At 43.8% G+C, this 26,167-nt stretch overlaps 1 protein-coding gene across 3 annotated transcripts in view; it reads left to right on the top strand.

Annotated features, from left to right (window-relative positions):
• Window positions 1-3,000: 3,000 nt before the first annotated feature.
• The window catches only part of PDLIM5 (PDZ and LIM domain 5), a 217,256-nt gene continuing 194,089 nt past the window's right edge, over window positions 3,001-26,167 (top strand). For all 3 annotated transcript variants that reach the window (XM_079773446.1, XM_079773445.1, XM_079773447.1), the window contains exons 1-2: window positions 3,001-3,139; window positions 6,632-6,765. In XM_079773446.1, coding sequence (XP_079629572.1) covers window positions 6,670-6,765 — 96 coding nt within the window. In that variant the 5' untranslated portion in view covers window positions 3,001-3,139; window positions 6,632-6,669. The remainder of the gene's footprint in view (window positions 3,140-6,631; window positions 6,766-26,167) is intronic.

The following is a 26,167-nucleotide window of genomic DNA, read 5'->3' as shown; positions in this document are numbered from 1 at the left end:
ACTCAGAGTTTAAAAAAGTCAAGTGACTTTCCATCCTATATAATAAAAGGCTAATATGCAAATTGTCCCCTTGGGAGTTTGACCAGGAGACCGGAAGTTTGATTGCTTGCTATGACCTGCGCTGACCACCAGGGGGCATCACAGAATATGGGAGATGGCCAGCAGTGGCGGGGTGCTGAGGGAACGAGGGAAGGAGGAGGCAAGGAGGTAGGGAGGTGGAGAACCTGATGGCCCTGATCACTGGCCAGGCCTAGGTACCCTACCTGTGCACACATTTCATGCACCAGGCTTCTAGTAATATTATTCAAGTTTATCTATACTTATAATAGGGTAATATGCAAATAAATATTATTCAAGTTTATCTATACTTATAACAGGGTAATATGCAAATAAATATTATTCAAGTTTATCTATACTTATAATAGGGTAATATGCAAATAAATATTATTCACGTTTATCTATATTTATAATAGGGTAATATGCAAATTGGTTGGGACACCGTCACATAACAACTGATCAGCAGGCTGCATGCACAGCAGGAGCGGGTGGGCGGGGACTTGCAGCATTGAGGACGGGGGCGGGGACTTGCGCCACCAGGACATGAGGCTGCCTCCCAGCCTGGCGCCTGGCCGGGGACTTGAGGCTGCCTCATTGGCTCCTCATGTGAAAGGTGAGCTCGGATCCTCATTCTTATTCAGTGTAGTGGAGCGTGGGAATTGGTTTATAGGATCCAGTCCCACTTGGGGGAATGTTACTACAGTCTGAGAGTAGATGTAAAACGGGGATCATATTTATTCACTCACAGGCGTGCTGTAGAACAGACAGAGTCACCATCCTCACCGAATTCAGGATGCCCCATGTGCCAACCTAGAATGAAAAGTCAGCGACACCCCACATGGCCGAGAACTAGAAACTGCCCTTTGAAAGGAGCGTATGCAACAGAACTGTGAGTCCTGGGAGGGTGAAGAGGAAAGCTGTCCTTGCAGTTAATTTAAGAGTGTAAGGTGCAACACTGGCATCAGAAAGTAGTGGCATAACACCAAGGCCATGCAGTCATGTGGCAACACTGAGATGGGGGAACCTTGGGATGAGCGGTTTCTGACGCCGGGGGAACCCCGGGCCCCCACCCCGGCCTGTGGGTGCCGGTTACAGACGACCATGTGCACAGGGATGAGGGCTCCGGGCCTGCGGTGGCGGGGTTAGGGGACAGAGGACCTCCTCCCATAAAGTCTCCCCCAGCCCGCGCAGCAGCAGGCTGTGTGGCGTTAGCCCGCTGGTCACCAGGTGACGTCACCTAGAGGGGCTGTTCAGGGGGTTTCCCTGAAGAGGGGCGCATGCCCAGCTCAGAGGCGAGGAGGTACAGGCTTGGAGGCCACGCGACCTCCCATAGCCTCTGCAGCGTGGCGGGAGCTGAAGCTGCAGGTCCGTCTGGCTGTCGTGGGGCGTGGACAGTGCGGTGGCCCTGGCACTGGCGGTGAGTGCTGGGCGCCTGAATCTGGGGAGCCGCCCAGACCCACGGGCCTTCCCAGCTAGACCGCTCCCCTCCTGCATCCCTCACCAAACTCGGGTCTGACCCTCAACTTCCCCACCAGACCCAGGGGCCCAACCTCCCAAATGGTGACCTTTGACTGTGCGTCCTCACTGTAACATTTCAGTCTCAGAACCCAACACCTCCCTTAACCCCCTCACCTCCAATCTAACCTTTTACAGGAGCCATTGCCAACCACATCTGGTCCAGCACCACTCTCCCCCCTCGAACCACCTACCTTCCTCCATGGAAGCTGCCATTGCTTCCCGTGAACTCAAACGAAATAGGATTACTCAAAGAAGAATATGTCTGAGCAAAGACCTTGAACTAAAGAATAAATAAAGTAACTAATATACATGAGAAAAGTTAACTTCAAAGGTAATCAAGTAATTGCAAAGAAAGATAACTGGAACATTTAAAAAATCACAATATTCAGTACTGGAGCGGGTGTGATGAGACAGACACCTGATAGCACTGCTCTGGAGTATAGGGGACAGCATTTCTGGAAACAGTTTGACAGGATGTAGCAAATATTCAGGCTCCTGGGCTGGATGATTACATTTCCAGGAATTTATCACACATAATAATCACAAAGTTGGGCCAGATATCATCATCATAATCAAAGGCTAATATGCAAATGGTCATCACGCCATGACACTGTAACAACTGAACAGTAGGAGGCTGCGTGTGAGGCAGGTGCCGGTGGGTGGGGACTTGCAGTGTCGGTGGGCGGGGACTTGCCCGGGCCTGGGATGTGAGGCTGCCTCCCTGCCCAGGGCCAGGCCCGGGGGACGTGAATAGCAATATTAAAATATTTCCTTAATTTAATTCCCTTTTAATGTGCATGAATTTCGTGCACTGGGCCACTAGTTTACGAAAAAATTCCTTAAGCTAACTCAAGCAACTTTATAGAAACTGGACTATTAAAACTATTGAAAGTGGACTATTATTGATTTGGATTTAGAAAAATAAGCTAAGGCTGTAGTAATTGAACTTTGAGCACTGCCTTCTGGTGTGATCACAGGATTTAACTTCGAGATATCAAAGTGACTGATTTTCACTTTCCTGTCAAGCAAACTTGAGGGTTTGCATTTCTCAGGGCATAGAAAGGTCTCTCTCAAAACAACAACAAACAGGCAGTAGCCGCAGAACTTGCGCAGATAGGGATTTATCCCAAGTCCCCTTCTATTTTTAGCCAGAGCAACTGCTTGCCAACTCAGTTTCTGCGGAGAGAAACGCATCCAATGCAAAATGAACTCGCCGAGCAGACCTTTGCTAGGCACTGCTCGGAAACCCCGAAGACTACTCTCACCAAAACTCGGTTTGCAGCGCAATTGTTTTCCGCGGAGGCTTCAGCTCGCCCCAGCAAGCCCGAGCACTGGGCTCCGCGGTACCTTCCCCGCCCCGCGCGGCGCGGCCCAGCCCAGCCCCAGGGCGAGGCCGGGGGCGAGAGGGGCGTGTCCTGAAGCGAAGGGGGCGTGCCCAGGAGCGGGGGCGGGGCCTGCCGCGCGAGGAGGCGGAAGTTCCCGCGGCTGGTGAGGGCGGCGCACGCACCGCGAATCATTTGTCAGCGCTCGTCTGAGGCGGAGGCAACGCCGCGCGGGACCCGAGGTGAGTGGCCACCCGCAGGGGATGCGCGGCTGTGATTCCCCGGCTGGAGGAGGGCAAGTTAGCGGCTGGTTGGCGCCCCCGAGCGCGAGGGCAGCCCAGCTGGGAAGGCAGAGGGGGCGCATCTTGCGCGGGGCGGTTTCTCAGGTGCCTTCTGGGCGCGGAGCGGCGGCGGTGGGAGAGCGGCGTGGGAAGAGGAGCGCCCGGGGACGGGTGGCGCGGGCGCGGGCGCGAGGCCAGTGGACGAGCCTTGGGCGTCCCTGGAGTCCGGCCGGCCGGGACGAGCGCGGCCAAGGCGCGGACGCGGGAGCGGAGCGCCCTGGACGGCGAGGGTGGGCGCGGAGAGGCCCCCGGGCGCCCCGCACCGACCCGCCGGCTTGCTCCGGGCGTTTCCAGGCACCCACCTTGGCGTCCGCGTCCACCCCCGTCCTGCGCGAATCTCTCTCGGGGTGCGGGGGGTGCGGGGGGGTGCGGAGAGGAAGCGGGACTCGGTGGGAATGGCGTGTTACTTTTTTGTTTCCTCTCTCGCTGCGGAGAAGCATTTATTCCCCCCCCCCCCCCCCCCAGATATTTAGGATTTTGTAACCTGTTTGGGGAAAACTTCTGCGCGTCCCGAAATAAAGCTCGTTTAAAGAACAGATCTGTCGAGAACGCCAGATTTATTAATACGCGTGTGCCTGTTGGGGCTTTTCTGGGACTCTGCCTTCAGTGCGTTTGACAATCAGTGGAAAAAGGAGGGGCAGAGCTTGGAAAGAAAATCCGTGGTTGCGCTGGGCAGGGCAGGTCTAGGGTGTGATCGCCGGATCCTATCCCAAGTCCGCCTCCCTGACCGCGGGGACGTCGGAACGCGCCTGCTGCGGAAACAGCCGGCTCGGAGCCTTATTTGGCAAGCGGGGCTAGGCGAGAACATCTGCTGGAACACTGTCTCGTTGGCGGCTCTCATCCCGTGCCTGTGGCCTTGGTTCTTCAGCTCTACCTCTCCGCTGTCTCCCAGTCTGGGGAAAAAGAGAATCTCAAGATACTGCTCTTTCATGTCAGACCCAGACATTCTTGATACCCTGAGCAGTTAGTTCATCAGGAATTCTCTCTCCCCCCCCCCCCCCATTCCCACCCGCCGGAGAGACTAGGATCGGGGTGTGGGAAATAACCAAGCTCCCCCTCCCAAGTACCAGGGCGAATACATTGTTTAGCCTTTCCCTAAGAGGAAACTCCAGAGCTATACAGAAGTGCCAGCATTTTCTACGAGTTCGAAAGCAGAATAGGCTGCTATTTCCTGCCTGCTTGGTATTTTAGGAAGAGTTTGGGCACTAATAAGCCAGATGAAGGAGATCTGGAAAAGGCCAGAAATATTACCATTGCTTAGGGGGTTAGACTATTTCAAAGACAAATGAAACTAGCAGAGGGAGAAGGCTAGAAACTGCACTGACTAGAAGGGTAGTGTGGTTATGACTTTGCCAGTGCTAGAAATTTTAGTAAATGGGGTAAGTCAGGAAGGGAACTTCCAAGTAAAAAAAGGGTGCATGTACACGGGTGGATACATAAGGACATTTTCTTGTAGGGAGCGGTGGGCCCAGGAGAAGTGGAACCTAACTTAAACACGCTTCTCTTGACAAAAATTAAAGATGAAAAAAAGAAGGAAGGACAGGCTGACTGTGAAATACCTGTTGGCGTCATAAACCTCTGATTTGCATAATGTGTCTGTATCAAAGGAGTCTTTTCTAGTTCTGTGAAAATCTTCATTATTATAGGGGGAAGGATTTAAATTACATGTGGCTCTTTATTATCTCCCTACTATTGGTTTTCATGTGTATTTAACAGTTTTGCTTCTGGTTTGGCCTTTGGTCTTTTTAATGCCCTGTGCCTATACATCAGTATTGAAGTAATATATTTTTTACGCAGTACTTCAGTATACTACACATTTAGTTTCTAGGTAGATGCCACGTGGATTTTTCACGAATTTAATTTTTCAAGAACCAGACTTATTTAAAAGCATTGCCTCATTTTCTTCTTATGAAAAGATGGAATGTATTTGCTTTTAATATACCCAGTGGTTCTAATATCTACATCAGCTACTGTCAATTTGGTGTGATGGCATAGAAATTTTGAATGGGTTAAAGAAATATTGTAAGACAGGTAGTACAAGGTGATGATTTGGTTAAACAGCATAGATTTTCTAAGGAAGTGTGTCTTAAAAGCTTTTTTGAAAATGTAGTTTTAAAATTATTAAATTATACATGTGCTATATTTTTAACATTTTTAAAGAAAGAGGGAAATATTATGTTTCTTAGTATTACATCTTAGAAAATCTCCATTTCTCCCACCCACATGTAACCACCATAACAACCAACCCCAGACTCCAACTCATACTTTTTTTACTTAAGTTTTTTGTTATGTAAAAGTGCTAGCATGCCTGGCCAGTGTGGTTCAGTAGTTGAGCATCGACCTATGACCCAGGAGGTGAGGGTCCGATTCCCAGTCAGGGCACATAATCAGGTTTCAGGCTGGATCCCAGTAGGGGGCGTGCAGGAGGCAGCTGATCAGTGATTCTCCTCATTGATGTTTCTATCTCTCCCTCTCTTTTCCTCTCTCAAATCAATAAAAATATATTTTAAAATGTGCTACCATGAGAGTCCTTATAAGTGCACTTACAGCAAAACAAAAAAGAAGGCAATGAAGTTCTGTTTCTTTTCTATAGCTTTTATTCCCTTTCATTCATTAAGATTATAGCCCTACCACATTTAGTCAGTCTCACTATGTGTTAAATGCTCACCCTCTACTTTGCCTGATGAGGTGTGTGTATAAACAAAAAGGTTCTGATTGAAATATCACTGTGCTAGAGTATTGCCTATCATGGCCTGTCTGAAGAAAAAGTAAATGTTACTCCAAGTGTGGGATATATCACATCCTTATAAGAGGAAATTCAAGTTATAGTTTATGAATGGAGAGAATAGTTTTGTACATGAAAAAACACTAATTTTAAAGAATTTAGTAAGCATGAATGAGTCTATGAATTAGCAGTCCTTTTCATATGTTAGAGTAATTTAGAATTTAAGTAAGTGAAATTGAAGATCTTTTGCCAGCTGCAGGCAAAAGAATGCATGAGGTAGAGGGAAGGAGAAAATCATATTGAATTAAATATGAAATGAAATCTTGTTCTTCTATATATAACAGTGTTGTAAAGTACTTTGAGTTAAAGTTTGTAAGAAACCACAGATTGTAGCAAGTTGTAAAACTGATCAAGTGTCTAGAAATATATTCTGATGTGGAATTTTTATACTATGGAAATTGGCGTGAGTTTAGAAATTGTATGTTAGGTCATATATTCCTTTTCTTATATTGAAATGAGAACTTAATGTAGACTTATGCTCTATAGTCTCTCAAACCCCCAAAACAAAATACTGAACATAATTTAGTTGGGTTTATATTAAATACATTTAAATATGTAATAGGGCTTCAAGTAAATATTTTTTTAACCATCTGATTTTCTTTTCACAGTTTCACACTCTGGGATTGGACTTTGAACCACTAAAACCATGAGCAACTACAGTGTGTCCTTGGTTGGCCCAGCTCCTTGGGGTTTCCGGCTGCAAGGTGGCAAGGATTTCAACATGCCTCTGACAATCTCTAGTGTAAGCAAACTTTACAGATTTTATTACAGATGTTTATTCAATGCTTAATCCTGGAAACCTCAGGACTAATTCTCTGGATGACCTGTTCTCTACTTACTACAATTGCATATGGGATTTGATCTCAACAGACTTAGTTACCTGAAATAAAGGATATGGTGGGAGGGAAGTTAACAAGGATAATTGATTTCAATTTTTGTTTATTTTCAGTTTTCCTTCATCACCTTAAAGAAAATGCAAAGCATTTATCTAGGGGGTAGACTTCAGATCTTTGAACTGTAACTAATTTGGGGAATTTTCTGGATCTTAGTTTCTTCAGATGTAATATTCAAAGATTGTATTAATGGAATTTTTCATGTTCCTTTCAGTTCCAAAGCTATTTATTAAAAACTGTTGATCAGTATTAATGAAATGACTATTTTTGGTGTTATTTCCTCAGCTTACTTTCTGGTGAAGGTGATGGCCAACAGTAAAATGGCCCAAAGCTACTTACCTTTGAGGAAGAAATGAAAGACTTGGATCTCCAACTAGATAGTCTATGAATATTTGAGATTTGGCTGCTTACCTCAGTATGAATGAATTCTGTATATACATTTTAAGGATATGTTTTCCTGATGATGATGAGGGGAGTAATGATAGCTTTCATTTATTAGGGCTTGACTGTGGCAGGTACTGTTTCAATTTCATCATCTGTAGGTAATTATTGCTATTAATTACTTGTATAAATTTCCAGAGGGTTTTTTTTTGTATATGCAAATAAATGTGAACATCTCCCCTTTTACTTATATGGTAGCGTATTGTACACACTGTTCCATACCTTGTTTTTTTCTAAACAGTTTACCTTGGAGAACTTTCCCTATTAATATAGGATTTTCCCCTATTAATAGGGTTTTTTGTTGTGTGTGTGTTTTTTAAACAACTATATAGAATTCTCTTGTAGGGGAGTAACATTTATTTAACCATCCCCGGTGGAAGGGTATTTATATTGTTTCCAATATTGCAATCACAAACAGTGCTGCAGCAGATACCATATATGTGTAGTTTTGCATAGATTTCTATATAATAAAGAGGTAATATGCAAATTGACCCTCACACCCTCACAAGATGGCTGCCTACAACCAGGCCGGCAGGGGGGTTAGTGAGGGATGACCAAACTACTGAACAAGCAGGCTGCATGGGGCGACCAGGCTGGCAGGGGGGTTAGTGAGGGATGACCAAACGACTGCACAAGCAGGCTGCGTGGGGCGACCAGGCTGGCAGGGGGGTTAGTGAGGGATGACCAAACGACTGAACAGCAGGCTGCGTGGGGCGACCAGGCTGGTGGGGGGACAGGGGCAGTTGGGCGTGGCCAGGCTGGCAGGGAAGGGGCAGTTGGGGGTGACCTGGATGGCAGCAGGGGGCAGTTAAGGGCAACCAGGCCGGCAGGGGGGGCAGTTAGGGGTGATCAGGCAGGCAGGCAGGTGAGCAATTAGGAGCCAGCAGTCCAGGATTGTGAGAGGGATGTCCAACTGCCAGTTTAGGCCCGATCCAGCAGTTGGACATCCCCCAAGGGGTCCCGGATTGGAGAGGGTGCAAGCTGGGCTGAGGGGACACCCCCCCCCCCCATGCACGAATTTTGTGCTCTGGGTCTCTAGTATGATAGGTTGTATAATTTACACTTCTGTGCAGTGCATAAAAATACCTTTCCCGCCCTTTCATAGCCTTGCCAGCAAACTTGGGGATTTTTGCCATGTGCTTTACATGCATCATCTCGTTTAATTTTCATACCAACCTGCGAAATAGTGGTATTATTTCCATTGTCCAGAACTGTCTATTAGTTCACATGACGAATAGACATGTGTGGAAGAGTTGGCTTTCAAGCAATTATGTTATGCTTCTCCCTAATAATAAACTTTACCTTAAACTTAAGTAGATTGTTTCTATAATCAGATATTTAGAAGATTATTGTTTTACTTAATTACATATATATAAGTATACATATATGTACATGCTGCTTCTTACAATATATATTCAACTTGATTTTGAAAGATTAAAAATAAGTTTGTAACACTTACATATCCCTATTAAAATACTTCAAATCCCAGCTTACTAATGAAGTGTTCTTGGCTGTGGATTTTTAAATAGCTATCATTTCTTGTTTCTTGGCTGTGGATTTTTAAATACTTGTCATTGATTTATCACTAATTTCTGTCTTGATTTCAGTTTTTCAGATTTTACAAGGAAATATATACATATAATCCAGCCTGCAAGTTTTAAGACTTTGTGGTTGGATGAAATTTTAAATGTGTAGTATCTGTGTAGAAATGGGTCTTTTGACTTATTCCTGTTTGAGTGAGGCAATTTTTTTTCCCCTACTGAAGATCTATTATGAGGAAAGGAACAATATTTGAATACTGTGTGTTTTTAGGTACTATTAACATTATTTTATATTAAGATCGAATATCCTACTTTAAGATAATGGACTAAAAAAACATTTTTTAGTTAACAATACTTCCATTTGTGCTGGAAAAAAAAAATCCAGAAATAATTGAAGCCTAAATGAAACAAATTTAATCATCACTTTGTTGTTTGGTAATGGAAATGCAAATGGTATGTAAATATGTGGTACTGTGTCTTTTAAAAAGTTTTCTGTGCTTCAGTTTTCTGGCAGACAGTTTGAGGCACTAGCTCCACGTTGTGATGCTGATAAAACAGAACACTGTGTTACGTATATATGTGCCCTCCCTTGGCACAGAAGAAATGCTTTCCTTGTGTAGACAGAGTGCTAATTAAAGGATTTTGAACATACTGATTCAGAGAAAGCACGGTAACAAAGCTGCTGAGTTATTTCTGTTCTCTTACAAAAGTCTCTGCCATCTCCTGTGACCTTTTTGGGCCTTGTGCAGTGGGGCATGCAGTTCATTCTGGATTGGAGAGGATGGGGAGGGGAGGGGGAGGAGAGAAGGGAATGTTGGCTCAACTGTGCTGCTAAGCTGTTGGCTTTTCATTGTAGTTATTTTTAACCCCTTGTGTGGTTCAAACATGCCTAGTAAGATTGCCTAATAAAGATGTATGCCTAGTAACTAATTTATATTGTAGTAAGGTTATTAATGTTGCACCTCATCTTAATTACTTCTATAGTTATATTTATTCTGCCTTTTATGTAATATATTTTAGTGGTCACCAGATTAATAGTTATCAAGAAGCAATTAAAACCTGAACGCATGCCTTAAAACATGTAATTTAGTGATTCTTTTATTTTAATAGTGTGTATGAAATTCTTAGCAAGTTCTGGAACATAGTATTCTCTCACTTAACTCTCATTATTATAAAATTAAAAAGAAAAAATTATTTAGAAACTTGAAACATCAAATCTCCAATAATTGTAGGAAACATAGCAGTTATGATTTTTTTTACCTTATAGTCTGTTGGAACTAAAAAGAAAAATCACAAGTTTGTGGTTAGACAGGATGCTGCCATCTTTAGAGTTCAAAGGTATACAGCTTTTCCTTGGGTCAGTTATTATTTTGAACTACAAAGGGCTATTTATGTTCCCTTATAACATTTGAACTCTATGATATGGAATGTATTTGAGATAAATAAGCCATTGGCTGGGACTTGAACATTCTGTTTTCTTGAGATTTTGTTGTTACCAGCATATGAATATGCTAAACATTACTTGTATCTTAAAGCATCTGAACTGTAAAAATTTTAATATTTCACCCAAATTTGTTCATCACCTATATTATATGGATTTTGTATTCCCTTTTAGTATGTTGATTTCTAAGATAAGATTGGTAATTTCTGCAAACTCTTAAGAGAGTCTCAGATTGCCATTAACTGCATCATCACGAGCCATTGTCTTCAGTTTCCTATTCTTAAAATGGAGTGCTGGCTACAGGAGTTTGCAGGCTCTTTTTATGACCCTGTATTTATGGAATTGCCTTGAAACCATGGAATGTGAGGATGGGTTTTATTGTAGCTGTGTGGGTTTGTTGGTCTTTGCCAGTATATTTTATAAGAAGAAATAGGAGACCTGTTGCACAATTGAAGACCATATTTTGGCAAATTGATGTTTCTCATGATGGAAATATAAGAAGGATAACATTTTTGTGAATAACATCTTTTTAATACAGTATCCAAGACTTGAAGTACTCTGCTGCATGTTATTTTCTGATGTATGATGTTAGAGTATTTTACTTAAATGTCAGTATTTGGATTTTCTGAGGATCTCCCATTTTTTCATAAAAACATCTACAATGTTTCTTTAGTACATAAGAATGAGGTCAGGCATTTTATTTTTATTATTATTTTTAAAAATTTTATTGTTGAAAGCATTACAGATGTCCCCTGTGTTGTTGTCCCCCCCCCCCCCCCTTTATACCCGCCCCTCCGTACCCACCCCTCACAAGCCTTTGCCACACTATTGTCTGTGTCCTTGGTCTATGTGTATATGCATATAATATTCCCGGTTAGTCTCTCCCTCCCCCTCTGAAATTCATCAGCCTGTTCATGGTTCTGTGTCTCTGGATCTATTTTGTTCATCAGTTTATTTTGTTCATTAGATTCCGCAAATGAGTGAGATCATGTGATACTTATCTTTCTCCGACTGACTTATTCTGCTTAGCATAATACTCTCTAGGTCCATCCATGCTGTTGCAAATGGTAAAAGTTTCTTCTTTTTTACCACCCCGAATTATTCCATTGTGTAAATGTACCACAATTTTTTTTTTTTTTAATCCACTAACCTGCTGATTGGCACTTGGACTGTTTTCAGATCTTAGCTGTAGTAAGTTGCGCTGCTGTGAACAAGAGTGCATATGTTCTTTCTGATTGGTGTTTCAGGTTTCTTAGGATATATTCCTAGAAGTGGGATCACTGGGTCAAATGGGAGTTCCATTTTTAGTTTTTTGAGGAAACTCCATACTGTTTTCCACAGTGGCTGCACCAGTCTGCATTCCCATCAGCAGTGTCCTAGGGTTCCCTTTTCTCCACATCCAACACTTGTTTGTTGATGATAGCCATTCTGACAGGTGTGAGATGGTACCGCATTGTCGTATAAATTTGCATCTCTTGGATGATTCGTGACTTTGAGCATTTTTTCACATGTCTCTTGGCCTTCTTCTTGTATGTCCATTTTGGAGAAGTGTCCGTTTAGGTTCTTTTCTCATTTTTTAAATTGGATTGTATGTCTTTCTTTTGTTAAGTTGTATGAATTCCTTATATATTTTGGAAATTAACCCCTTATTGGGTGTATCATTGGCAAATATGTTCTCCCACGCAATGGGCTCTCTTTTCACTTTGTTGATTTTTTTTTTTCTGTACAGAGAGGACAGGCATTTTAATACCCAAATAATAACTGATTATCAAGAGTTAGGGGAGCATCACTTGTTACCAGCTCAGACTTGATTTTAGTTGGATTTGAAAAGCAGGAGATAGTTACTGTTTCCTGGAGTTTGGATTCCTGTTTGGCAGTGTGACATAGAACAGAGAAAGACACAGCTGTGAAATACTTTGCTGTGAATTCATTTATCCAGCAGTTAAAGGAATACTTCCTAGAAGCCATTGAAGAAGATACAGAGTAATGGAGTATACAAAGGTTGGAGAGAAAAGAAATACGTACAGTACTAGACAGTGTCATAAGACCTATCACAAGACAGTGTTTAATGAAATGGCAAAGATACAGATAAGTATTCCTCATTTTCTGTGGGCATAGATCTTTTGTATTTGTGGGGGCCAGTTTATTATAGGAGAAATGAATTGAACTGGTCCTTGAAGGATGAAATTTGAACACTTCAAAGTCAACATTTCTCTGTGTTGGTTCAGTGCAAATTGAAGAAGACTTTTCTTGCTATTCCTTGACTGAGTGAAGCTGTGAATGTAGTTGAGTGATTCTCCAGCTGGGCCAGCTGCAAAGTTTCCCTCCTAGAGGAGGATAGAAAGAGACTTTCAGTCCTCTCATGCTGAAATGGGAGAACCATCCTACCTTGAATAAATGAGCCCATTGTTAATTTTAAGCTGTTGAGTATTTTCCTTTACATTCCCTCCCAACTACCCTGTCATTATGCCAAGTTGGAAAGTTAATAATTTAGTTTGTGTAACTTCATAATATATATTTCACAATTGTGCTCATTCTCTGCTTTTAAAATACTAATTACCTTTTGTGTGGCAGTTTTCTATCATTTGATCAAAAAGGTCAGGAATGTCAAGATAATTCTGAAGATTTTTTCTGGTCTGTTATTTGTAAAGAAATGAAAATCTCACTATGTTTATTGTAAATTAATAGTTTCAGGTAGAAAAGGGGCTTTTATAGATTTTAATGAATTTTGAGCATTTTTTAAAGTTATTTGTTAAAATGAGAGGAATTTTACTAGCATGCAGGACTTTTGTAAGTACTAAAGGAAACAATATTATAGAGATTGGGTGAAGTAAGAATAGCACTTTAAAAAAGGGGACATAAGTAATACTTTCAATAATAAAGATAAAGAAGTAATAACATTTTAGACTTAAACAAAGGAGATTTTATTTATTTTAATTGTTCTTTTTGTTTTTGCAAAGGAGAGTTTCATATAACCTATTCATCTACTCATAAGTTAGGTATAATATTTAGTTACTAAAACAAAATACTGAAGCCTATGGACTTACTTTTTTATCAGTTATTTTTCAGAACTTTCAAGGCAAAAAGCTTTTTTTTTTTTTTTAAATAATGGTTGTTGGTCAGGCTGCAGTGTGACTATATAGTTAACCAGGTGACTGTCCACAACATCATGTTTGCAGTAGATCTTACCCAGATTCCCCTTTCTACAGGACCAGTCATGACCTTTTCTCCCAGTTACAACTGCATGGAGGAGAAATCTGATATGGGTTAGTTAATCTAGAGGCAAACATTGCTCTGGACAAGGAAGAGATGAGAAATAATGAGTATATAATATACAATGACAAAACAAGACCCTAGCATGTGAAATAATATATAGAGGTTGGCAAAAGTAGGTATACAGTTGTGAGTACATGAAACAGTTTAGACTTGTATTATTATTTATTGTATTATAATATAACTGTAAACCTACTTTTGCCCATCCCTTGTGTATACTTTGCAAACAAGAGACATAAAAATGGAAATGAAAAGAGAAAACATTGGTTTAAGCAGCTAATGAGTTGTGACCATGATGACCCTTGATTTAGGTATTCTAGATGCGGAGCCGCCACTCTATAGCCCTACTGGGAATGTAAGTTTGGATTTTAATTACAGAGTAGAAAAGCCACTTTTCTAGGACAGATACTCTGTTTTCATTAAGTTTTTTTTAGGTAATATTTATGAGTGGACTTGATAATGTTGAATGAGTGTTTAAAATTAGTTTTGAAAGAATTTTTAAAAAATTGTTAAAACTAAATCTCTTAGCCCTAGCTGGTTTGGCTCAGTGGATAGAGTGTTGGCCTGCAGACTGAAGGATCCCAGGTTCGATTCTGGTCATGAGCACATGCCCAGGTTGCAGGCCTGATTGCCAGTAGGGGGTGTGCAGGAGGCAGCCAATCAAAGATTCTCTCTCATCATTGATGTTTCTATCTCTCTATCCCTCTCCCTTCCTCTCTGAAATCAATAATAATAATAATAATAAAATATATATATCTAAAAAATAAATCGCTCAAATCTTAGTCACTTTCCCTTCTTCCCTCAGCTTATTATTATTTTTTTTTCTGTTGCATAAGTGGAGTTATCTAGCCTTCTGTAAATACTCAGATCTCTTTTACAGCTGATGTTGTTGCCCATTTTGTGTTAGAATTACTGGAACAAAGTTCATCAACCTTGTTGGCAAATAGTACTCCCAGCTGGGCTAAACAGTGGCAGCAAATGTTCCTGATAGGTCTGAATGGAGAAGAGTAAAATTACCTGGGACAGTTGACAGGAGGGAATGAAAAAGAACAAGTTAGACGGAAGGAGAAGAGAAAGAGGCAATTTAAAAAAGGTCAAAATGGGAACAGTTACTTGCTAGGTCAGATTTTGTACTTAAGAAATCTTAACCCTTCTCCTTTTTCCCTTTTAAAGTTTGGTTAATTTATTTTTTTCTTTAGGTAAGACATTCATATGGTTTGAAAAATTCAAAAGATATAACATGGTTTACAGGAACAGGTCTCCTATTGCCCTGCCATTCACTTCCTCTTCCTGGAAGAACCCATGTTATCAGCTTCTTGTGTGTACTTGCAGAAATAATTTGTATAGATATATGTAAATACATATATGTTCTCACCACCCAGCTTTTCAACAAAAATATACTTATATTTTTGCATTTTGCTTTTTTCACTAACTCAAAATCAGTAAATATATCTTTTTTTTTGTATAGCTACATTATATTTGGCTTTATCATGATTTATTTAACCAGTTTCTATTGATGAGCAATTATATATATGTGTGATTTTTGCACATATACTAGTATATATTTTACATGTATGTGAGATATCTGTCAGATATATTCCTAGAAATGGAATTGCTTAAAGGGTTGTTTGCATTTGTAATTTTGATTGATATTGCCAAATAACTCTATAGAGACACTCCTACCCACAATATGAGAGTGCTGGTTTCCTCATACCTGTGCTAGCACACATTTCGACAGACTTTGATCTTTTCCAATCAGATGGGCCTATTTCCACCTTTCTCCTTTTTGTAGGTCTTAGTCACAGGTAGTCTACCGAAGACTCATGTTTTTAAGTGGTTCATTGTTTTCCATTTTGCATGAGAATATACAAAATAAAAGTGTGATGGCCTTTAAATGATTTTACTAATTTCTAGGGATGCTATTATTTGAACTTTTCACCCAAAGCTTTGGTTAATAATTATCTCTATAATTTGTTTCTATTTCAAAATGGATTTTTTTTCTCTCTGTTAATGTATTACTTTCAATAACATGGTGAAAGACTTTTTTGTGTTTTTTTTAAGAACAGTTTTTGGCATACTGCCCTGTTGTAGATTTTCTGAAAAATTAAGCAAATTACATTTAATAAATTGATTTGTGTGTAACTTCGAATCCCACTCTTCTCTAGTTCCCTCTCAGTGATGTGGCAAGAAGACTGGCCATGGTGAGGCATGGTCCTGAGACAGTGAAATTCACCCTTAGAAGCCTCACTGTGTTTTCATATCAAACTTAATTAGTCAGTGGAGCTTAAATGAAATCACAAAGGTTTGTATAGTGTTCTATAGCATAGTGAGTCACACATTGTGAAGGTATACTAAAGTGTGGCACAATATATTTCTTCATTTCACCTGGGTGTAAGCAGCAGAGGTATATGTTGTTAACTTTGGCGACAAAAAGAGTGAGAATACCAGGGATATTTGTATATTATGTGCTTAAAAATGAAGGAGGCCCGAGCCGTTTGGCTCAGTGGATAGAGTGTCAGCCTGTGGACTGAAGGTTCCCTGGTTTAATTCTGGTCAAGGGCACATGCCTGGGTTGCGGGCTTGATCCCCAGTGGGGGGCGTGCAGGAGGTAGCTGATCAGTGATTCTCTCTTATCATTGATGTTTCTATTTCTCTCCTTTCCTCTCTGAAATCAATAATATACATACACACACACACACACACACACACACACACACACACACACACTAGAGGCCTGGTGCATGAATTCGTGCATGGAGGGGATGGGTAGGGACCGTGGGAGGCTGGCCGGCAGGGGGAGGGACTGTGGGAGGTTGGCTGCCAGCTCCAAGGATGGAGCTGGCCCTCGGCCCCCCTGGGTAAGGGGCTGTGTCTGCCACCACCCACCTCCGGTTCCCTGTCCCAGCCTGGGCCTGATGGCCCCGGTGGGGTCGGGAGAGGAGGCGATGGTCACCAGGCCGGGTGCGGAAGGAACGAACGCCGGATGCCGATGCCGCCGTTGGCATCCCGCCACCATGTGTTTCCTCGCCTCCCCCCTCCTCCTTTCCTCGCCACTGCATTGCCACCGTGGGTGGTGGGCGGCCCCCGGGGAAGGGGAAGGACAGGAGCGAGACAAACCCTTGTGTCGAGGACTGTTTTGAATAGATCACAACGAGGGAGCTGCTCTGCTACGTACGAAACCTGGACACAGAAGCAGGTCTCTTCGAATGGTTTAGCACCAGGGGCCAATGGGGGCTGCCCAGCCAGGAGCAGGGGCCATGGGAGGTTGGCTGTGGGAACGCTCTGACCACCAAGGGGCAGCTCCTGTGTTGAGCATTTGCCCCCTGGTGGTCAGTGTGCGTCATAGCAACTGATCAACCAGTTGTTCTGGTTGTTTGGTCGTAACAGTCGCTTAGGCTTTTATATATAAGGATATCTATATATATCTATAGATATATACACACACACACACACACTCACACACACGTATATATCTATATCTATATCTATATATATATCTATATGTATATATCTATTAGAGGCCCAGTGTATGAATTCATGCATGGGTGGGGTCTGGCTGGCCCTCCCTGATTGGGGCCGATCGGGCCAGGCCAGCCAGGGGGAGGAGACGTGGGAGGTTGGCTGGCCGGCCCTGGCCCCGATCGGGGTGGGGGGGGGCGATTGAGGGGGGCTGGCTGAGGGGACGGACTGCGCCACCCCCTGGTCGAACTCCTGGCCAAGGGGGCAGTTTGCATATTAAGCTTTTATTATATAGGATGAGCACATAATCTTAAAAAAATGGAGGAATTTTCCTGTAGTGTTGCTATAAATTTTTAAATATGTGAGAAGAGTTTGGAACTAAATAAGAATTTTTACCTTGTTTTACCAGTAGTCGCTGTTCAGGATAATTGTCTTGGGGAAATTTTGATTTATCAAAAGAAGAAGTGGTTATTTTAATGAATTAACAATTGAATGCCATTTTGATTCCATCAGGGATTTAGCTGTGATTTGGTTCCATTGAGAATCTTAATTATTAGCACAGTATTTCTAAAACCATTTTTGAGATATTATCATTTAGAGATGGTAAAAATAAAAAAAATAGTAAGGTTGTATAATGGTAGCTGGAAGAGATTATAGATGAGTTCTGAAAGTATTTTTCTTTTTGAGAAAAGGTGCTGGAGGGCAAATGTCCTTTAGGAAAAAAATGCTTTATCCTTTACCTAGGAACCTTCAGGGATGTTCTGGAGAGAGAAGTTTATAAATACAAGTATTGTTACATATGTAATTTTCATGATTTTGGACATTCTCTTGGGATATCTACGTTACTAACTTCCAGGTAGTCTACAGATGGTTCTTTTGATCTTTTTGAATTTCTGTTTATATGTACCTTTATCTATTCTGGAATATTCTAGTTAGTTGGCATCTAATTCTCAGTGTGATACTTTGATATTTTAACAAACAAAGGTGTCTTTAAACTTCCTCAATGGCTTATCCCCTCCTTAGGCTGGTTCCTCATCCTCGGCACCTTGCCTAGGCAGGGATTATAAAATCCTACATTTAATACACTACTGCCCTATTTAAGAACTAGTGGCCCGGTGCACGAAATTCGTGCATGGAGGGGGGTTCCCTCAGCTCAGCCTGCACCCTATCCAATCGGGAACCCCTTCGGGGATGTCCGACTGCTTGTGGGATTGGGCCTAAATCGGCAGTGGGATCGGGCCTAAACCGTCAGTCGAACATCCCTCTTGCAATCCGGGACCGCTGGCTCCTAACCACTCACCAGCCTGCCTGCCTGATCGCCCCTAACCACCTCTGCCTGCCTGATCAACCCTAACCACCTCTGCCTGCCTGCCTGATCGTCCCTAACTGCTCCCCTGCTGGCCTGATTGCCCCTAACTGCCTCTGCCTCACCCCGCACCCAGGACCTGGGCTTCCCTCCCTCTGGCCAGCCACAGGCACCTAGGACCTGGGCCGGCTTCACCCAGGCCAGCTGTAGCCGCAGGGGACTGTGGGTGGCGGCTTCTCCCAGGCTATAGCCGCAGGCACCCAGAACCACAGGACATGCGGCTTGTCCCTCTCCTGGGCCAGAGGCGCAGGCGCAGCTGCTGGCACCCGGGACCCTGGGGCGGGTGGCTTGTCCCTCTCCCAGGCCGCAGCCTGGTTGGTCCCCATTCCTCTCTCCCCAGTGTTGAATGTCTGAGTTCATTATTGCATGATGGCATGAGGGCGTGACGACTATTTGCATATTAGGTCTTTATTATATAGGATTTTAACTTGTCATGGTCTGTCTTCAGGTGGATATTATACCACTTCACATCTTGTATAGAAACTTCACTGTAACAAAATTTAATTTTTCCTGGGCAATCTTTGTGCTATTGTTGTCATGTATTTTACTTTCACAGATGTTATAAAACTGACATTACATTATTATTTGTTTAAATAGTTAATTATCTTTAAATATATTTAAATAATAAGAAACTTCTATTATATTTTTTCCTATGCATTTACTATCTTTGGTGTTTTCCATTTCTTGGCATAGATCATTATTTGTATCTGGCAAAATTTTATTTCTGCTTGCAGGACTTTTTTTTTTTTTTAACATTTCTTACACTACAAATCTGCTGGTGAGAAAAAAAAAATCAATCTTTTATACATGAAAAATATATTTTAACTATTTAAAAAAATATTTTCACTCAGTGTAGAATTATAAATTGAGAGGATTTTTCCCCCCCTTGTGAGTACTTTAATGATGTTGCTCTACTATCTTCTCCCTTACACTGTTTCTGATGAGAAATCTTTTGTAATCCTTATGTTTATTCCTGTGTATAGTGTGTCTTTTTTTTTTCTGACTACTTAAAAGATTTTTCTTTTCATCATTGGTGTTGAACAATGTGATTTTTATGTGTCTTGATGTAGCTTTCTTTATGTGCTGTGCTTGCTATTCACTGAGCTTCTTTGATCTGTGGGTTTATATTTTTTACTATATTTTGCTAAATTTGGAAATTTTTGAATCATTCTTTCTTCAGATGATTATATATATACAAGTTTGGGTCTCTAGAGGGGGCTGGGGAGGAAGAGGAGTGAACCAAATCATAGGGTCAGGACGTCAGCAGGCAATTGAGTGCGGGGAGGCCAGCAGGGCCATCCCTGCAGTGGCCAGTTCATGACCAGCTGCCTGAGACTGGCTTGTTCCTGGGCTGGGGGGTTTCATGCATCTGCTCCGTGCTGCCCAGCAGTGCAGTGCCCGTCGGGGCTGTGCGTAGCTTACGGGGAAGGCACGGCCTGGGGAGTCGGAGCCTTAATCCCTCACAATAACCAGATCCAGGCATTGGGAATGCAGCCAGTTCTCTGCACCCTGAGTCGCCCCACTGTTGCATCCCCGGAGCAGTCATGATGCCTTCTTCTATCGCGGTCCCCTAAACTCACAGTGATGGAGGTGTGCTGTCATAGGTTTGGGTGAATGGAACATGGAAGACCCCTGGCTGATAGCAGGCGCCGGGTGTTGGCTGGGGAGGCGATTGTGTGGGTTTGCGTGAAGTGCTCACAGTTACAGCTTTGGAAGCCTCTTCCTTAGTTTCTCAGAGAGCTTGGTGGTGAGGAAATGCAGGTCTCGTTCTGCGTTGCAGTTTCCGTGGGAAACCTCGCCGTTGGGAGTGTCAGAGGGGTTGGCCCGGAGCGCCCGTGGCAGAGAGACACCCTTCTCCCGTAACCTCTTTGCAGGCGGACTGGTTGCCGGATGCCCGGGAACTGCTTAGCGGATCCCTGCTGTTCCACAGAGTTCTCTGAGCATCCGTCCATCTTCCGCGGGAAGAAACGTGTGTGCTTGTGCACAGTCACTGCCCGGTCCCGGGCTGGCGGGGGCACCCCGGTCCTGGGCTGGCGGGGGCACCCCGGCCCGGACATGTTCTCCTGCTGGGTTCGTAGAGGTCGGACAATCGTTGTCCAGAATTCCCTTGTTTAACAAAGAAAGTTAAGTTCCCAGTGAGGCCCCTGGTTAGAAAGGGAGGGGGTTGGGGAGAGGAGGAGGAGCGGAGCTGCCTCTTCCCCGCCTGCCAGAAGGCGCAGAGCCTGAGGCATGATCTCCATCCCGCTCACCTGCCCCAGGAGGCTGCTTCCAGAGAGACGGTGAAGGCTGGGCTCTGCTCCTGTGTCCTGGTGGGTCTGAAAAGCAGGAGGCAGAGCCGTGCTCTCACCTGGGCCTCGGGGCAGCGACCTCCTGGTTCTTGGCAGAGATGGTGGCCCTGGGGTCTGACCACTCCTCAGTGGTTGGAACCACGTGTAGGATCCGCTGGCGCAGGCGCACCCCTGGGAGGCAGATACAGCGGGCAAACTATCGACCTCGTTGCCCTGGTGACTACGCCAGCATCCCGCACGACCGTTATGGGCGCTGCCATCTTTGTTGCGAAGTGATGGTTAATTTGCATATTCCCTCTTTATTAGATAGGATTATAAGGGCTTCCTGTTATATGTTGAGTTATTGCTTAACTTCTCTGTCTGGCATTTGGGCTGCATATAAATGGGCCTACTTAATACAACTGAATTTTAGTCTAAAATGCCCATTTTGAACCCTGAAGTTCTTATCTCTTTATTCTTATGCAGAGTACCTTTATTTCCTATTATCTCTGAAGCCCTGTCCATCTTTCAAGGCACGTTCATATACCAGGTACTCTTTGTAATGTTTGACTGCTCTGGCTCACTTAGATCTCCTTTCTTTCCTATGTTAAATAATAAAAATGGAAATATGCTAACATTTATTGAGCCCTTGTTATTGTCTAGGCTCTGCTCTAGGTGTTTTTCACATGTTTGATTAAATCCTCATAACACCCCTCTGAGGAAGTAAGATTTTAAATCTCTGATTTACAGATGAGGATTGAGAAACAGAAGTTAAGAAACATGTCTGAAGTTGTACACAACTAGTAATTGGTTAAGCTTAGGGTTCAAAACCAGTCAAACTGAGTAATCCTGTATATTCTATATCAATGATGGGCAACCTTTTGAGCTTGGTGTGTCAAACTTCGCCAAAAAACTGAGCATAACTCGAGTAGTGTGTCACTTTGAGGAAAAAACTAACTCCAAGACTCTAGTCGCAAATGTTTCATCCTCAGGAGCAGCAAATGTTTCATCCTCGGCATGTGGCCGCATGTCATCAGAAATGGCTACGTGTGTCAGTGCTGACACGCGTGTCATAGGTTCGCCATCACTGTTCTATATAATAAAAGACTAATATGCAAATAGACTGAATGGCGGAACAACCGGAGCAACCAGAACAACTGAACAACCGGTTGCTATGATGTGTGTTGACCACCAGGGGATGTGCACGGAACATGGCAGGTGTCAGCCGTGGCAGGATGGTGGAGCAGGTGAACGGGGTGCCAGACCAAGGCGGGGTGCCAGTCGCTGTCATCCAGGCGAGCTTCTGATGGTTACTGAAAATTCTTTGCTCCCGTGCGCCACGGTCCCACCCGGCACTTGCACCTGCTGCTGGTGCTGGAGCTGCCACTTACACCCACTGCCAGTGCCGGAGCTGCCGCTCACACCTGCTGCCGGTGCCTGGCGCCAGTCCCAATCACTTGGCGCCATCAGTGGATGTGAGTGGTGGATGCCAGCCCTGATCGCCCCTGAGGGCTTCTCCACCCCCCCAGCCCCCGCTCCTGAGGGGCGATTGAGGCAGCAGTTGTCGCTTGCACCCGCTGATGGCGCTGGCCCCGCTCGCACCCACTGCTGGCGCTGGCCCCAGTTGCTTTGTGCCTTCAGCGGGTGTGAGCGGTGCCGGCGCTGTCTGTGCGTGGGGGCGGCGGTGCGGGAGCGGGGCTTCCGGCAGACAGGTGAATGGGTGGGGGGCGTGGCAGGAGGGGCCGGGTAGGGGCGCGGAGGATGGGCCGAGACCTACCCCTGTGCCTACCACAGCCTCGCGGCCCACAGTTTCTTTCAAGGTGCACGAATTTGTGCACTGGGCCCCTAGTAATAAATAATGCTTTTAACCAGTACACTGTGTTTTCTGGGAATAGATGAGTGTTTTCACTGCTGACAGCCAGGTTTGTGTGTATGTTTCTTAAAGAGGGAACACATGCTGTAGAATCAAAGACTTGTAGGAATGGAAATAATTGGGGTTATTAAGAAAAAAATATGACTGAGTTCCAAGCTAATCATCGGTATCATCAATGAGATTTTAAAAAATGTAGATTCCAGGCTCCACACTTTGAATGCAGTATGTTTAGGGATTCTGACATGATTTCTAGATGTTTCTTATGTACCATTTGAGTTCCATTTGTACAGTAAGGTTTTGGAACCATATGTAGCTTTGATTCAAAAAAATATTTTTATTATGGATCTTTGTTACTTAGATCATTTCAGCAAAATGATTAAGGCTAAGTTGCAATGGAACTGTCATTGACTAAATGTGACAGATCTGCTGGCTCCAACCACCAATCTTTCCTATTTCTCATTGTTCAGTCACTGTAGGTAGAATCTTTTAAGGAAATAAATATCAGTGTTAATTATACAGGCAGTCCTCGGGTCATGTCAGACTTGACGTATGTTGTTTTGTGGTTGTCACCATCTCCCATCTATACTAATAAAAAGGTAATATGCTAATTAGACTGGGAGACCTTCCGGACGTCCTTCCAGACAAAGCCATGGTGGCGGGGCTGAGGCAGAGGTGGTTAGGGGCAATTAGGCCAGGAGGGGAGAGCAGTTGGGGTTGAGCAGGCTGGCGGGGGGTGGGCAATTGGGGGTGAGCAGGCTGACAGGGAGGTCAGTTGAGGGTGAGCAGGCCGGCGGGGGGGGGGTGGCAGTTGGGGGTGAGCAGGCCGGCAGGGGGGGCAGTTGGGGATGATCAGGCCAGCAAGGGGGGGGCAGTTGGGGGCGAGCAGGCTGGCAGGCAGAATGGTTAGGGGCGATCAGGCAGGCAGGTGAGCGGTTAAGAGCCAGCGGTCCTGGATTGTGAGAGGGATGTCCGACTGCCGGTTTAGGCCTGATCCCACAGGGCCTAAACCGGCAGTCGGACATCCCTCAAGGGGTCCCATATTGGAGAGGGTGCAGGCTGGGCTGAGGGACACCCCCTCACCCCCCTGTGCATGAATTTCATGCACTGGGCCAGTAGTTTATTTATTAAAAAAAAAAAAATTCCGTCATTTTGATGTATGTACGTATGTGCTTTATGTTTTTTTATTATTTATTTATTTACCACAAGTAAAGGTCAGGAATTGTTATCTTTCTTTTAAATTTTTTTTACCGTTTCACTTCATTACTGCTGTGTATGTGTTCCATGTGAGTGACGTAGGTGGGTTCCAACTTACGGCGAAAATCGCATTACGTTGCACCATAGGAACGGATCTCCAACATAAGTAACCTGAGGACCTACTGTATGCGATATCAGGCTTTAGTCTATTTACAGTACTGTATTTTTTGTGATAAAAAATTTAGAGGACTTTGAAGTTGGTAATACTATAGCCTATCTAATAAAGAGGGAATATGCTAATTGACCCTCATGCCATCACAGAGATGTTGGCACCCACAGCCACCAAGGAGGGAGTATGCTAATTGACTGTTCTGCCCTCAAAGATGGCGGTGCCCACAGTCAATAAGGAGGGAATATGCTAATTGACTGCCCCGCCCGCAAAGATGGTAGCGCCCACAGCCAATGAGGGAATATGCTAATTGACTGTCCCACCCTCAAAGATGGCAGCACCCACAGCCAATAAGGAGGGAATATGCTAATTGACTGCCATGCTCTCAAACATGGTGGCGCCCAGTTTCCTCAGCCCCACCGGGCCGGCCCCCAGGCGGACCCAGCCTCTCCACGCACCTGCCTCCGGAGTCCCCCAGTCCCCTCAGATCCCCCAGCCGCCCAGGGCCAGCCCAAGGCACAGGCAAGCCTCGGATGGTGGCTGCCCAGCCGCCCAGGGTCGCCTGAGGCTCAGGTAACCAGGGCCGGCCGAGGCTTGCGCTGCTGGCAGTGGCAGCAGCAGATGTGTGATGGGGAGTCGCCTTCTCCTGATTGCTGGATCTCCTGCCCCTGAGGGCTCCCAGACTGTGAGAGGGGGCAGGCCGGGCTGAGGGACCCCCCCCTCTCCAGTGCATGAATTTTCATGCACCAGGCCTCTAGTCATTTAATAATGAATGTTAAATTTACCAAAGACTTCTGGAGAAATCTTTGACTATACTATGTTTTGTTTCACACCTCATTATTATTATTATTTTTAAATATTTTTATTGATTTCAGAGATGAAGTGACAGGGAGAGGGAGATAGAAACATCAGTGATGATAGAAAATCATTGATTGCCTGCTTCCTGCACGACCCCCACTGGGGATTGAGCCCATAACCCAGGAATGTGCTCATGACCAGAATCGAACTTGGGATCTTTTAGTCCACAGACCTATGCTCTATCCATTGAGCGAAACCAGCTAGGGCATACCTCATTACTAGACTAAATTGATAACACTTAAGTTAAAAAGAACTAGTTAACAGTCTTTTTTAAGTCCATGAACCAGGGATCAGTTAAAATTTTTGGTCTTCATATTAGCTTTCACAGCAATGCAGCTTAAATACATACAGATACATATACTAGGTGTACCGGTTAATAATCGCGGATTTTGTAATCAAAGAAAACACGATAATTTCAAGAGAAACATCAAAAGTGCTTTATTCAAAGTAATGTCCATCACTAGCTACACATTTCCCCATCTTTCAGGTAATTTGTGGATACCGTCCCAATAGAACTTTTCTTGTTTTGAGGCAAACCATTTAGAGACCAAATTTTCCACTTTGTACGTTTTGAAGTGCTGCTCAGAAAGTGTGTGTGCCATCAGTCGGAACAAGTGGTAATCTGAAGGATCAAGGTCTGGTGAATATGGTGGGTGGGTTAATACTTCCCAGGCAAGAACTTTTAACGTGTCTTTAACTGGTTTTGAAGTGTGTGATAGTGCGTCATTATGAAGCAAAATTACTTTGCCGTCTCTTCTAGAACATTCTGGTCGTTTCATGATCAAAGCGTGGTTCAAATTGATTATTTGTTGTCAGTAGCCATCAGTAGTAATGGTTTCACCTGGTTTTAGAAGCTCGTTATACACCACACCTTCCTGATCCCACCAAACGCAGAGCATTGTCTTCTTTTTTTTTTTTTTAATATATTTTATTGATTTTTTACAGAGAGGAAGGGAGAGGGATAGAGAGCTAGAAACATAGATGAGAGAGAAACATCGACCAGCTGCCTCCTGCACACCCCCTACCGGGGATGTGCCCGCAACCAATGTACATGCCCTTGACCGAAATCGAACCTGGGACCTTTCAGTCCGCAGACCGACGCTCTATCCACTGAGCCAAACCGGTTTCGGCGAGCATTGTCTTCTTTTCAAAGCGATTTGGCCTTGCAGTCGATGTTGATGGTTGACCTGGATCAACCCATGATTTTGTGCATTTGGGATTCTCAAATTAAATCCACTTTTCATTGCCAGTCACATTTCGATGCAAAAAAAGACTTTTTTTCGTGTCGTTGAAGCAACACTTTACTGATGACTTTTCGGTTTTCCATTTGTCTTTTGTTCGGTTGATGTGGCACCAATTTTCCTTCCTT

This window comes from Cnephaeus nilssonii (genome assembly GCF_951640355.1).
Source record: "Cnephaeus nilssonii genome assembly, chromosome: 1".
NCBI lineage: Eukaryota > Metazoa > Chordata > Mammalia > Chiroptera > Vespertilionidae > Cnephaeus > Cnephaeus nilssonii.
Note: the sequence above shows the minus strand (reverse complement) of the source record. Positions and strands in the feature narration are given on the sequence as shown.